Genomic DNA, 13,724 nt, shown 5'->3' with positions numbered 1-13,724 from the left:
TATTGTTTATGTTCATGGGCCATTTTTCAAAATATTTTAAGCTTATAGAGCTGAAATTATTATTTTTTTAGTGTTTTTCTATAATTGTCAACAACATTTTTTGTTCTGTCAAAAATCTTGAAAATTAAAATGAAAGGATCCTTACAATTTGTTATTATAGCTAATTAAAAAGTTAAATATACATAATAGGTACAATATATATATATATATAATATATCAGGGATGTACAACATGGATACGTCGAAGAGCCACAAAAGTAAATACAATAATATCAAGAGCCAAAATGTTTATAAATACATTTTATAATTTTTACAATTTCATCTATTTTATTTTTGGTAAGTAAAAATTAATTTTTTTTTTAAAAAACACTTTGACTGCTATGACGAGAACCACACGTTGGCCACCCCTGCTTATTGTGCCTACCTATAAATTTATAGGTAATATTGTGCTTAGCTATAATTTATAGGTTTTATTTATATTATTTATATTTGAAGTTCAAACTTTGACAAAATGCAAAAAGCTAAAATGGTAAATAAGATTAATAATAAAACCCAGTTGATTTTTATTTAACCAGCATTATAAAAAGTTAAATATTTTTTAATGATTGGAAAATAAAAATATATTTATTTTTTGTTATACAAGATTATTAAAATAATTCTGGAGAAAAATAAGTATTTCTAAAAATATATTATGTTTTATGTTTAAAATTATACACATATATACTTTCTAAGTCTAGGTTACCACCTAAATATATAATATTTTTTTTTTTATTTAAAAATAATAATTAGTAATTATATATCAAATAATTGTACATCATAGTTACACACATCTTTATTAATTACTAAACAATATTATTTTAGATTTCAATTTTATCTTTAAATTTTAATCATTCTTTTTAGATAAAGCTTTTCATTTATAATAATATGTAGGTAATAAACAAGATCCTTATATTTTACTTTTTTCAGAGGCATAAATTACTTCGAAATATGGAGGGCGCGAAACAAAAGTATTCATACCCACCTAATACTAACATAACATTTTTGTTGCACTCACATAATATCCATGTATACCTACAGTGGCGTCTAACCCTATTACTAGGTGTAGCGTTTGCTACATCTTGAAAATATAGGGTGGGCGAGTATAATGACATAACATAATTAACTTGAAATATGTTTTTTAAAGAATAACCATTACCTAATCTAAAATTAATTTTCAAAAAAGGCGTAATAGTAAATTAAAGTATTAAACTGACACTTCATTTTTCTGTTAAATTTATTTTTCTATTTATTGCTATATTATCGTTTAAATATCCTCAAGTTGAAGGTTGAAGCAATTTTTCACTATTAATTATGTATGGATACACAAAAAAAAACTTCATTGTAAATTCAACACATTCATTGCTTCGTTCAGAATCTTAAATATCTAAAGCTTTCCTATTCCTACTCAATCGAATAAAAAAATTAACTTTATGATAGAAAGAAGAACATTACCTACCTAATAACATATTAATACAATCACTGATCAACATAAATTGAAATAGTATTCTAAAAAAATGTAATTGTTATTGCTGAATATAATTCCAAAAAGATAATAGTTAATAATTTTTATTTACACTTAAATAGAAATTAAAGCTTTGTAAAATTAATTAAATATATAATACCTAACTAACTATTTAAGATGTAATATGATAATAATTTATAATACTATTCATACCTAATTGCCAATACTTATAATAAAATAATAATCTACCTACTGTTCAACCAGGTAGGTAGGTAGGTATATCAAAAGTTTTTTTCTACTGCTATACTTAAAAAGTAACAAATAACAATGAACTAAGTATTAAACAATATATAAATGAATATAAATGTATTTAACATCTAATTAGTTTTGAATTAGTTTTAAAAGAATTCTCAAGTTTAGCATTTTTTTTATTTAATTAACTTTTAGGTAAAACCTTACTTAACTAAAAACAAAACACGATAGGTAGATAAGTATATTTTATTAGCATCAACTATTCAAATATAAAGAATAATAATATAAATGTTTTTATGTGATAAAATGAACATAAATGTTAATAAAAAGGATATGTGGGTTATAAGTAGAGTTATATAATAGGATGTTGATGACTTGCATTTTTTTTTCCTTTTATTCTGTACAATGCTATCCTAGCTAAAAAAAATTTTCATGCTCCCTTGATGCAGAATATTCTATTTTATTTTGCATTTTTTTTGCATTTTTTGCATTTTTAGCTATAAATGTATTTTTTTTGTTTTTTAACATCATTTTTAAAAATTTTTAAGTCATTTTTTCATCTTTTAGGGCATTTTTTTTACTTTTTATACAATGTGGGGCATTTTTCACAAATTATAGATTTTATAGCAAATGTTACACTCAAGTTTGGAAACAAATTTAATTTATTTAAAATCTAACTTTGGATTTGAACTATTAGTAAAAAATAATTTTAATATTAATTAAATATAAATTTTAAATTTATTTATACCCATATCTCTAATGAAAATTATTATTTATAAAAAAGTTTTTTCACTTACTTAATTAGTATTTCAGATAATTTTTAAGGTCATTTTTTGAAGTTTTCAGGGCATTTTTGCACTTTTTTTAGGGCTTTTTTGCATTTTTTTTAGGACATTTGTGTGTGTGTGTGTTTAGGTCATCAACATCCTAACTCTAGTTATAAGAGAACATTATACCATTATAACATTATACCATTCATTTAATTCATAAAAAACATAATCTCCTCGAAAGAAATGTTTGTTTACAGAAATGGTATTATTATAATAATATGTTTCCTTTAAAAATATATAAAAAAAAGTTCTATGTGATGGTAAAATTCTAAATTCTACCTAGGGTAGTTGGGTGCATTGTACACCATATAATATTATTTAAGTACCTATACTATGTTATAGTATATATATGGCATATGCACAGGCCAGTTTATGGGTCAGAAGTGTTCTTATTTTTTTATGGTCAATTTATAAAAAAAAAATACAAAATATGGTGACCAACCTTATACATATCTAGGTTTAATACCTCTTTATAATAAATAATTGTTAGTGTTTATTTTACCTGACTTATCATATGAAGGTTTTAATATTTGTTTTCCTTCATTTTCATCAACCAAAAACGTAGTAGAAATTGAGCTAGACCATCGTTTGCAATGATGACGACGGCATCGCTGCACAACCTGAAAAAATGCAATAAATTAAAATGCTACTAATTAACCGCACCTAACGTATTATCCTATATAAATATATAAGAAAATAAAATATAATCCATAAAAAGTATATAATATATTAATATGTACTAAATACAATTTTCCTGTGTTTATGAGACTGAGTGTACATATATTTTAAAAACAAACAAATAATCAACATCTTAAGTCATAATACATTTGTATTAATGTCAATAATATATAAATAAAAAACAAAATCATGGCATTTCGACACATGACCTATTTATAGGTAGGTATGAGAAATGTTCAATTTGTCTAAGTTTCTTTTAAAATATTGTCGATAAATAATTTTTCAGACATACATACAACTTCTCAATACCTCAATACTTAATTTATCAAGAAAAACCTATATATAAAACATACATAAGTATCAATATCAAAGTTTATACCCAAGTTATTAGCTATAACGCCAAATCCCTATAGGCGTAGAATAGAAGAAGTCTAAAGGGATTATAATCTATCCAGAATTATGTTAGGCCTCCCAAACTTCTGTCCATGTATGAGAACTGAAACATTTTTTATTTTAAAATACAGGCTATACCCCCCCCCCCCCATATGTGGTTTAACTCTTGATATTAAGGGGATAAGTGGCAAACAGTTTTTAAGGAGTTCGAAATAGTCAATAGACAATTTTCAAATTACATTCATGCGGGTTCTGTAAATGTGTACGTAGTAAGTGTAGTGTATAAGTGAACATTAGTGTGTGTAACTTTATATAAAAGAAATAGTGAAGCGCTCCCGCACACGCATGTACAACTGTACAAGTCACAAACACAAACCTCGGCGTTGCGCGCATAAATGACAAACAATTTAGTAATATGCTCATTTATAATATTTACTTGTTATCCATCCTACCCATCATCGGCCTAATATCGATAATATTTCTAAAAACTGATCTGAACTCGATATAATGTCTGCTTGAGATCGATCAATCCACATTTTAAGAATTCTGATTTAAATTCTAAGTAATCAACGTTTGAACATTTAAAGATATTCAAACTAAATTTATAGCTGCTGGGGAGGTAAAATAGAGTAAAATAAACTGACTTATCTTAAATAGACATAATAACGAATTCAAATAAGTTTTTAAAAATATTATCGCAAAACTATGTCGATCAGTATGATGAAAAATAGATTAGTATTTTTCGATTAAAATAATTATCCACCACCGATACTCTTAATATTAATAAACTAAGATAGGGCCTAGCGTTTGAAATATAACATCAAGCTTTTGGATACTTGAATCCATAAATTGCAGAATTGCATAAATACATAGGTATTCATTTTTAATTAGAACAACATTTTTAATTAAAAATTACTATCGACTAGAAAGTGACAAATCTATAATTATAGAATAGATATGACATTATTTGGAATTTGGATTAACTTTAAAAGATAAAGTGGAAATTGATTTTTAACTTTCGTAAGTAATTAATCCATGACTTTTATTTCAATCCTTGAAATTTAAAAAAAATATCTTTATACATATATATTATATATGGATTTTTAAAATTATTGCACCGATGTATTAATATCCTTTTCATACTAAAATTTTATTAATTTAATAAAATTATTAATAGATATAACGATAACCGATTGAATAAAAATAAACAATAATAAATGCAAACTATGTTAGGTAGTTACGTCCGTACGCAGTTTGCATGCACGTTGGTTCATAAATATTAAAACTAAAGGTACCTAGATATGAATGATACGACGATGGAATTGTTTTTAATAAATTATATAATATTGTACTTTATAAAATGTAAATGAGTACATTATGTGTTATAACTTATAACAGGTACCTACCTAACAACTTTATGATTGTTTAGTCTCCATAGATTTGTATGTTACTATATGATAGAATCATTAGAATCTATATAAAAAGTAAAAGTGTTAAGATATAATTTAAAATAAAGTAGATTTCAAACTTACTTATGCGTTTTGTATAATTATTGAGTTACCTATTTACACATTACACATTTTTTGGAAAATCACCAAAAACTGAACATCAAATGTAATGCCAGTATAAAAATTCGACGCTAAAGATAATTCTATAAACACGTACTAGTTTTTAATGTAAAATTGTTATTATTAAAGAACAATAAGTCCTATACTTAAACAGTAAACAATATTTAAAGCTAAAAATACAATTTGTGATGTTTTAAAGTTTCTACGCCTTGATTTAATGTAATAATTATTACATATAATATATGTACCTATACATAACACAAGAACAATTTTTAAATTGAAATTGTTTAATTGTTTACTGCAGTTACCTCTCACCTATAGTAAAATTGAATGCTGCCATAATATTTCGTATTAAGCTTAATCCAGAATGATCATTAATAAACATATATATATAGTTTCATTTTAAATAAATAAAATTATATGATTTAAATGGATATAAAAATTAAAATATATTGTAATGATCCAACTTATTTTGTTTATTTGTATTTTGTAGAATAATTTTTTTTTAAATTAAAATGACAGTATATTAACATTTGATTATATAAAGGTGTAGATATACTACGAGTAGATCGTAGATCCTGTACTTGGAAGGTGAATAAATTATTTTAGTTCAAAATAGATTATTGTAGATATTAGGTTTATCGAATACGTCATATAACATGTTCTTAAGAAGATCTCAATAATGCACTCAATATATATTGTCTCAAATCACAATGCCAACATGGCAACATATAATATATTCTTATTCAATTTTCATAAGACTTATAGAACAAAATATAGTAAATTAATATATAGAATATAAAATGTTTTGGAATTTTAAATTGTTAGTTAATCCTATCAATTATTACCACATTATGGTTTGTGATAATATTTTATGGATCTCCACCATATTTTCTATCATTAAACTTAGCCCTATGCCTATGATCCTCAAGCCTCCAAATTTACATATATAATAAAATATATAGGTAAATATTGTATAATATATGACCTTATCAACAGATAATATTCATTATTGCTTACACTAAATCCACATTTAATTAGGATAGAATGTTGAATAAGTATAATTATTTCCAAGAAAATGTGTACATTTGAGGCTTGAGCAGTATGATATTATGACGCCTTCGAAATGCAAAATGTACATTTTGAATACATCATGTAGGTATCATACTACATTACTACCTATATCATACTAAACGGTGCAGACGCAGTTTGTGGAATGGAATAATGTACTAGGTACTTGACCTCGACGCATTACATTAATATGACATCACATCCAAATGTGGACATTGAAACCAGTTGTGGTTTTGTGTTTTTGTAATTTAGTATTTACTATTTACCTCAAACGTTCATATTCGAAGTAATTGTATTGCGATTTATTTACTGACCAATAATGCACACAGATTAGATACAATTCATTTTTAAACAATACTTCAATAATATATCTATATATTATATTTCACATTATAAAAATAAGAAAGTACGATTGAATGACACTAATGAATAATGAATAATGATACTATGATATTATAGAATATAATAATCGCGATGGACTAAAAATTATTACAATAAATAATAATTATACGGTCAATGTTAATAATTATGATTATAGCATACATTTTTATCAATATTAAAAAATATTATAATGTAATGTTGTTTATTTTATTATCAAATTGATTTTTTCTAGGTGATCGTGATTCACCGCGCTATTATTGAAATCAAATGAAATACGTCTTAATCGTTCAAAAAGTAATTTTAATAAAATTACACCTTCATTTATGTTAAAATGTTTTTATGCTCTATACCCAACAATTTTCTCCTGAATTATTTTATAATAGCTCGTTCTTTTTTGGATAAGGTCGATATTATTAATTCCGTCGGTGAATTTAACGCGGGAAAGTTCCTTATACAATACAATTATTTACTCTAGATTCTAGAGAATTTAAAATTATAATTATTTCGGTTTAAAATGTAAAGATGCAGAGATATTATTATCTCTGAAGAAGAAAATATTTACCATCAAAAAGACAAAAACTAAAATTCTATAACTGAAAAATTGGAATCTCGTCAAAAACGAAATACCATCTTTAACTCAGGTCTTGGCATCAGCATATAACTCTTAAAATACATTTCTTTAGATATTTTTATTGTAAATTGTATATTACAATATATACCTAATCCATATTCTTAATGAATAGTAATAAAATAGTTTATTATAGTCATTTTCATTACAGATTTAAAATGTTATAAATAACAATAAAAAGGATGTATCTGAACGAAAACTGGCCTATTTTGATAATATTGATACATAATAAATTAATAAGAGTTCTGTACATTCCACACAAACATTAGGTAAGCAAACAATATTTTGCTACAAATATTTAACATTGGTATTTAAAAAAAAAATGTTTAGGAAATTATTTTTAAGTAGGTACTTATAAGTTATAACTTATATTTCAAAAAATTATTTTATACTTACTAAATAATTTAAAGTAGGTAACTAAAATGAATACTTTAACTTTTATGCTAACTTTTTTGGGTAGGTATAGATAATAATACAAGAGTGTGTACTAATTTATATTATTAAAATTACAGGGCAAAAGAAAATGTATGATTTTATATAACGGTATAGATGGACATAACTACATAAAACATAACGAAGTTAGATGTATTTACATTTACAATCTTGACATCAAGCAGTCGTGGCCGAGCGGTTAAGGCGTCTGACTAGAAATCAGATTCCCTCTGGGAGCGTAGGTTCGAATCCTACCGACTGCGAATAAATTTTAATATATTCCCTTAATAAATCATAGGAGGAAAAATTTTAATTTTATAATTTAAAATTAATCATCATTTACAAATCATCAAGGTTATTTTTTTCAAATAAAACTAATTGAATATAATTTTGGAAATTTTATATCGTGAATCATGATATGAATAAAAATATGAAGAATCGTAAGTTCCTTCACGAGATTAATCGGTAAAGAATTACATACTACGTTAATTCCTACACAGGTATGTAAGTTCCAACACGGAAAAAAGGTACCTACGTAGGTTAGTTCTATATATATTATATATAGTATTATTAGTTCAATTATACATTTTATTTTCATACATTTTTATAGTAAATATATATATATTACTATATTTCATATACTTAATTTTTATAATATTATATAACTACAATAAATTATCAAATTGATCTATTTTATGTAATAAATGTTTTAGATTCTGAACGAAGTGATAAATGTATTGATTTTACAATGATGTGTGTTTTTTTTTTTTTGTGTCTGTGTACAGCATAACTAGTCAAAATAATGCTTCAATTTCAAACTTTGGGGGTGGCTTCCGATGTAAAAGTGAATATCCTTGGTGCATTGTAGAGGTCAAAAGTAAACTTTTTCCAACAGTTTTCAAAAAATTCGAGAAAAACAAAAAAAAAATGACAGAAAAACGGGAATTTTTACGCAAAACCAGTTTTTGACCAAATCGATTTTTTTATATGGTTGTAATTCAAAAACTAATCACTCTAAATACTTGACATTTTCACCAAATGTGTATACTAAATGTTATGTTAGTGTTATCTATATACAGTTTAATTTTCACAAATTTTTGACTTTTTTTGAGTTATTTATAGGCCACTGAAATTTTCAATTTTTTTGAAAATTTTTTGAAAATTTAATACAAGGTTCCTTATAAGTTGTTCTTATCGTAGCTAAAAAAATTAAAAATCGTAAGTCACAATTTTTTTTATAAGCGTTTATATTTCAAATTTTTACGAAATCTGTCGAAAACGCGAAAATTTGCAAGTAATTTTGAAGTTGAAAAATCATAAAAATTTTTGTGTTAATAACTAAGGATTAAAAATACAACACTAAGTTTTCTATTAGTTTTCCTTCAAGTAGCTATAGAGAAAACTCGAACATCATTATAGGAAAAATTTTAAGTGCGTTTGAATTTTAAATTTTTATGAAATCAGGTAGGTATATGTATATCTAAGATAATATAAGGTATATGAATTATGATAACTATACATGCAATGTTTTTGGAAAAATTGCTTTTTTGCTTTCATGCCTTTTTCAAAATGCGTCCTAATTGAAAAATAATATATTTGTTTAAAAATAGAACATAATATGACAATGTTTAAGTATAATATATCCTAGACTGCAGACAAATCATCTCCGTTCAGAATCGTTTTTCGTATACGATACCTATCATTGCATTCAAATCTAACATACCCTAGTCAGAGGTCCACCCCACCACCTAATGTACAGCAGAGCGACATCCACTTACCCGCTTTTTTTATATTAAATAATTCAAAAAACCTTGTTAGGTTAGGTTACTATTAGATTCTGACTTCTGAACGAGGGGTATATTTATTTGTCTACAAATATATTTTAAAATTTATAAATATTTAACGCTTCCATTATAACTTTAAAATTTTTTCTGGTGTGTCATTTTTCTGTTCTCAACATTAAAATTGAAAATTGGTAGTTTTCAAAATCGTAAGGAAAACCCAAAACAAATTAGGTACAAACGGGCATCGATTGATACAAAAAAACCAGATAACAACTTGGTTTTTGGCAAATTAATTTAGTTTTTATATTATGTATTATACGACACACTTGTCGTGCCAAACACTTTATAGGTATAAAAAAGTACGGATATTTATTATATTTTTTAATTATTACTTAAAACAAATGTTCTTGATCAAATAACTTGAAAATGTACTGCAAGGTTAAGTCGTATTAAGTTATATGTAACATCATAAATTGTTGTACAAGTAAATTAAAAAAAAATTTAACGTTATAGATACATCTTTCACGATTTTTGGCTAAATGTATCAAAATAACGAAAATTTGCAAATTATTTTGAGTTAAATATTCATAAACAATTTTCAATTATATATAAAATTTGAAAAATTAATACAAGGTTCCTCATAAGTATTCTTACATAAATACAATTTACAGAAAAGTAAAAATAATTTTTTATGAGCATTTGAAGTTCAACATTGGAGATATGCAGCCGTAATTTAACGAATTCTCGTTGAACGTTTTTCTTATTCATTGTAATAATTAAAAAACCAATAACCGACAACCGTAGATACTTGATATTTTTACCAAACGTTTATCATTTTCTAACATTTTATATCATTTTATATATACAACATGATAATATTTTTTAAATAATTTGACTAATTTTGAATTATTTTTAGAAATTCCAAATTTCCAAATGTTTTTAGTTTTTATTTTACAAATGTTTTAGAAATGTTGTTCTTTAGGTCAAAAAGCTTGGGTCCCTCATATGTATATTGTTATTATAAGAGTTACAAAAAATTAAAGATGCATAGGTGTGATTTTCTCTTATAAACATTTGACAACATTATAATGACGTTACCAATATAATCTTTAAAACTGTCAATTTATAATTTTTGCAGACGACCTAAAACTTTATTTGCCAATCCTACTAAATTTATATGATTGTGTTAAATTACAATAACTGCCTAAGCGTAAACGCTGAAAAATGCTCAGATAATTTTTTCTCATGGAAAATAAAATTTAAAATGTGTTTATAAAATGAATTGTTCTGACCTAACAGCTGTTAGGTATATTGTAATCAAATGAATTCGTCATCCAATAATCAATATGGCCCTATAGACCACCCTACTGCCTATAGGTTATGTTGTGTCACAACTGCTCAGAATTTAAAAAAACTAAATTCTATCTAAATTTTATATTTTTTTCAAGTTAGTTCGATTTTAGATTATGGCTCAGTTATTTGGAACCTTCGACTAACTATTCAAATAACCAAAATTGTACTTATTCAAAACAAATAAAATAAACTTATCTCTGGAATAATAAGCAATGGAATTTGATATTAAACTCCAAGAAAAAAAAGAAGAAAATTTAATGATTTGCTTTGGTTCCATAAGTTTGAATACTCAAATTGATGTCTGGAACAAAAACCTAAGACCATTAAATCTCATGTATCACTTATATTCTACACTCCTATACCTACCTACTGTCAAAATGACAGCATTTTCGCTTTAGACAACAGTCAATTCGATAAAACATTTTGATTTTTTTTAACGGAGATTCAATTAGATATTCGTATATATTATAAATATATCAATAAGATTACGACAATTTATAGTTATTCAGTTTTTAATAAATAACGATTGAAAATTTAAAACTAAGTTTTTCATAAGTATATACCATCACCCGCCACCAAAAAATCTAAAAAATATGTAAGCACAGATTTTTAAAAAGAAATTTTAAGTTGAACTTGGACAAAATGAGACATTTAAATGAAGAATCGCAGTTTTAATTATTTTGTTATAATTTAAATAGGTATATTATTAAAGTATAGGCTAACTGACATACTATCTTCTCTCAGAATGTTTTTGAATAACAATATTATTATACAATTTAATTCAAATTGAACACTATCCATGCGACACCTACTGACACTAGCAGTACTTTACCAACAGCAAAGCTGTACATTCTTGTAAAATATTATTTTTGAGAACTTTCAGGCATAAGTAAAAAGTAAATCTTTGATTATTTATTATCCGTGTAATTTTTATAACTTAACTATTAACTAGTATTTACTTTTTTTTTATAGATTTTAAACCTGATCAGGTTTAGTGAATGTCTTACTACACATTGTATATGGTTATGTACATATGACATCGGAGTTGGATGTATTAACTTTTCATAAAAAATTAGCAAGCAGTCGTGGCCGAGCGGTTAAGGCGTCTGACTAGAAATCAGATTCCCTTTGGGAGCGTAGGTTCGAATCCTATCGACTGCGAGATAATTTTAAATTTCTCTAAAAGTTTTAATGTAAAATTCTGTCGAATATTAATATTTTATATCCCACAACAAATCATCAAAATCATTTTTACATAGATCTAATGAACTATTATATGAAAATGTTTTAATGTAAAATGTATTTTAAAATACTTACTATTGTTTCATGCGCTTCTAAATTTGTATAAATAATCAATATGTCATCAATATTATTTGATATAGAAGCATAATATTCTAAATCTGCATTTTAGCAGCGTGTTTGGAAAGTATTCTTTTCGTTAACGTCACTCATCTATATCAAATATAACCTAATCGTGAATGAAATTCATATTTTTAAGAAATTTCAATGATATAAGTTTTTCGTATGAAATTCCTTTTTTGAAATGTAAATAGTAGTATTATTATGTTATTGTATCGGCATTTTATCTATACGGTTGTGTCGACAAATTCACAATATTATATTATGATACAATATATGATTTTTTCTTAATGTTTATACCGTTTTAAAAATACTTTGGTATTTATTTGTATATTTATATAATGTAGGTACATTAATGTATCTATATTAACACAATAGAAATAACTGCATAAAATGGGCAGGACAATTTTGACTTTAAACATTTAAGTTTAAATTTAAATTTAAATTTAAATTCAAACTATAACATAGCAACAACAACTACCAAACCTAACAAAAATATTTTTAAATATATATTTATTCATATTAGCTTTAAATTTTACTAGGTTTTGATTTCAATATATTTGATACCTCGTTCCACTACCTAACAATGATTATATTGGATAAAACGGCCAGATGAATGATACAATGTTATTATAAGAACGTGGGCAAACACCATAAAAAAAAGTAAACAATTACGTTTTTTATTCATTGAATATGAACAAAAATTAAATTCCATTTTCGAGTTGACTTTCTTAACACTGTATTTTAGATTGGAAAATTTCAAAAAGTATAATAAAAGTATAATGTATGAAAAAATATAAATATACTTTTAGGTTCTTTTAAAAATATTGTTACTCCACAAGACATCGAGAAGTTAACAAAAGTTATGTTACTAGTTACTTACATTAAAAATCAAAACAAAACCTAATTGGTTACCAAATTAAACCATTGGAAGTTGGAACCCTCTGAGACAATAAAACAGATTAAAATGTAAACAATATAATATCATGTAAAATTGTTATTTATGAAAGTAATAACTAATTTATTAGATATGAAAAAAAATAGTGAATCGTAAAAATATAAAATTTTATTATTCTCGCCGAATTTAGTTTAATCAATGATTATATTTTTTACAGATTAACAGGGATAGGTACAATAAGTCTATGGAGGCTAGGATGTTATGTGTATGTAGATACATAATATAAAGGAATGAAACCAACGCCCAAACATGGGTCTTAACATTGATCCGATAGCGCGCTAGCGCGACCCCCTGAACCTCTCTCCCAGTCACAAGTCAGTACGTCGTACGATATATACACAGTACGCACCGGTCGAGTTGCGTGTTACACATACCGGTCATGTGGATTGCAAGGGTTGTCTATGAGGTAAAAAATTCCACAAATTTATAAAATTGTAACAATAGAAAAAACTAAAGGAAATGTGGGTAAGTGCAAAATCAAACAGTATTATTTATGAAACAACAACAATACAGTGCATGCATTTTTTGGTCTATCGT

The 13,724-nt window shown here is 25.1% G+C and overlaps 1 protein-coding gene and 2 non-coding genes across 3 annotated transcripts in view; 2 read left to right on the top strand and 1 right to left on the bottom strand.

The window, feature by feature from the left end:
• Positions 1–13,724, bottom strand: part of MCU (mitochondrial calcium uniporter) — a 74,361-nt gene that overhangs the window by 55,535 nt on the left and 5,102 nt on the right. The window contains exon 2 of the mRNA XM_015518402.2: positions 3,085–3,202. Coding sequence (XP_015373888.1) covers positions 3,085–3,202 — 118 coding nt within the window. The remainder of the gene's footprint in view (positions 1–3,084; positions 3,203–13,724) is intronic.
• On the top strand, positions 7,915–7,996 carry TRNAS-AGA (transfer RNA serine (anticodon AGA)). The gene has a single exon. It is a non-coding gene; the product is annotated as a tRNA-Ser (tRNA).
• TRNAS-AGA (transfer RNA serine (anticodon AGA)) lies at positions 11,950–12,031 on the top strand. Its single transcript has one exon. It is a non-coding gene; the product is annotated as a tRNA-Ser (tRNA).

This window comes from Diuraphis noxia, unplaced genomic scaffold (genome assembly GCF_037042655.1).
Source record: "Diuraphis noxia isolate RWA-SAM2 unplaced genomic scaffold, SU_Dnox_SAM2 contig0002, whole genome shotgun sequence".
NCBI classification, from domain to species: domain Eukaryota; kingdom Metazoa; phylum Arthropoda; class Insecta; order Hemiptera; family Aphididae; genus Diuraphis; species Diuraphis noxia.
This window is presented reverse-complemented; position numbering and strand designations above follow the sequence as displayed.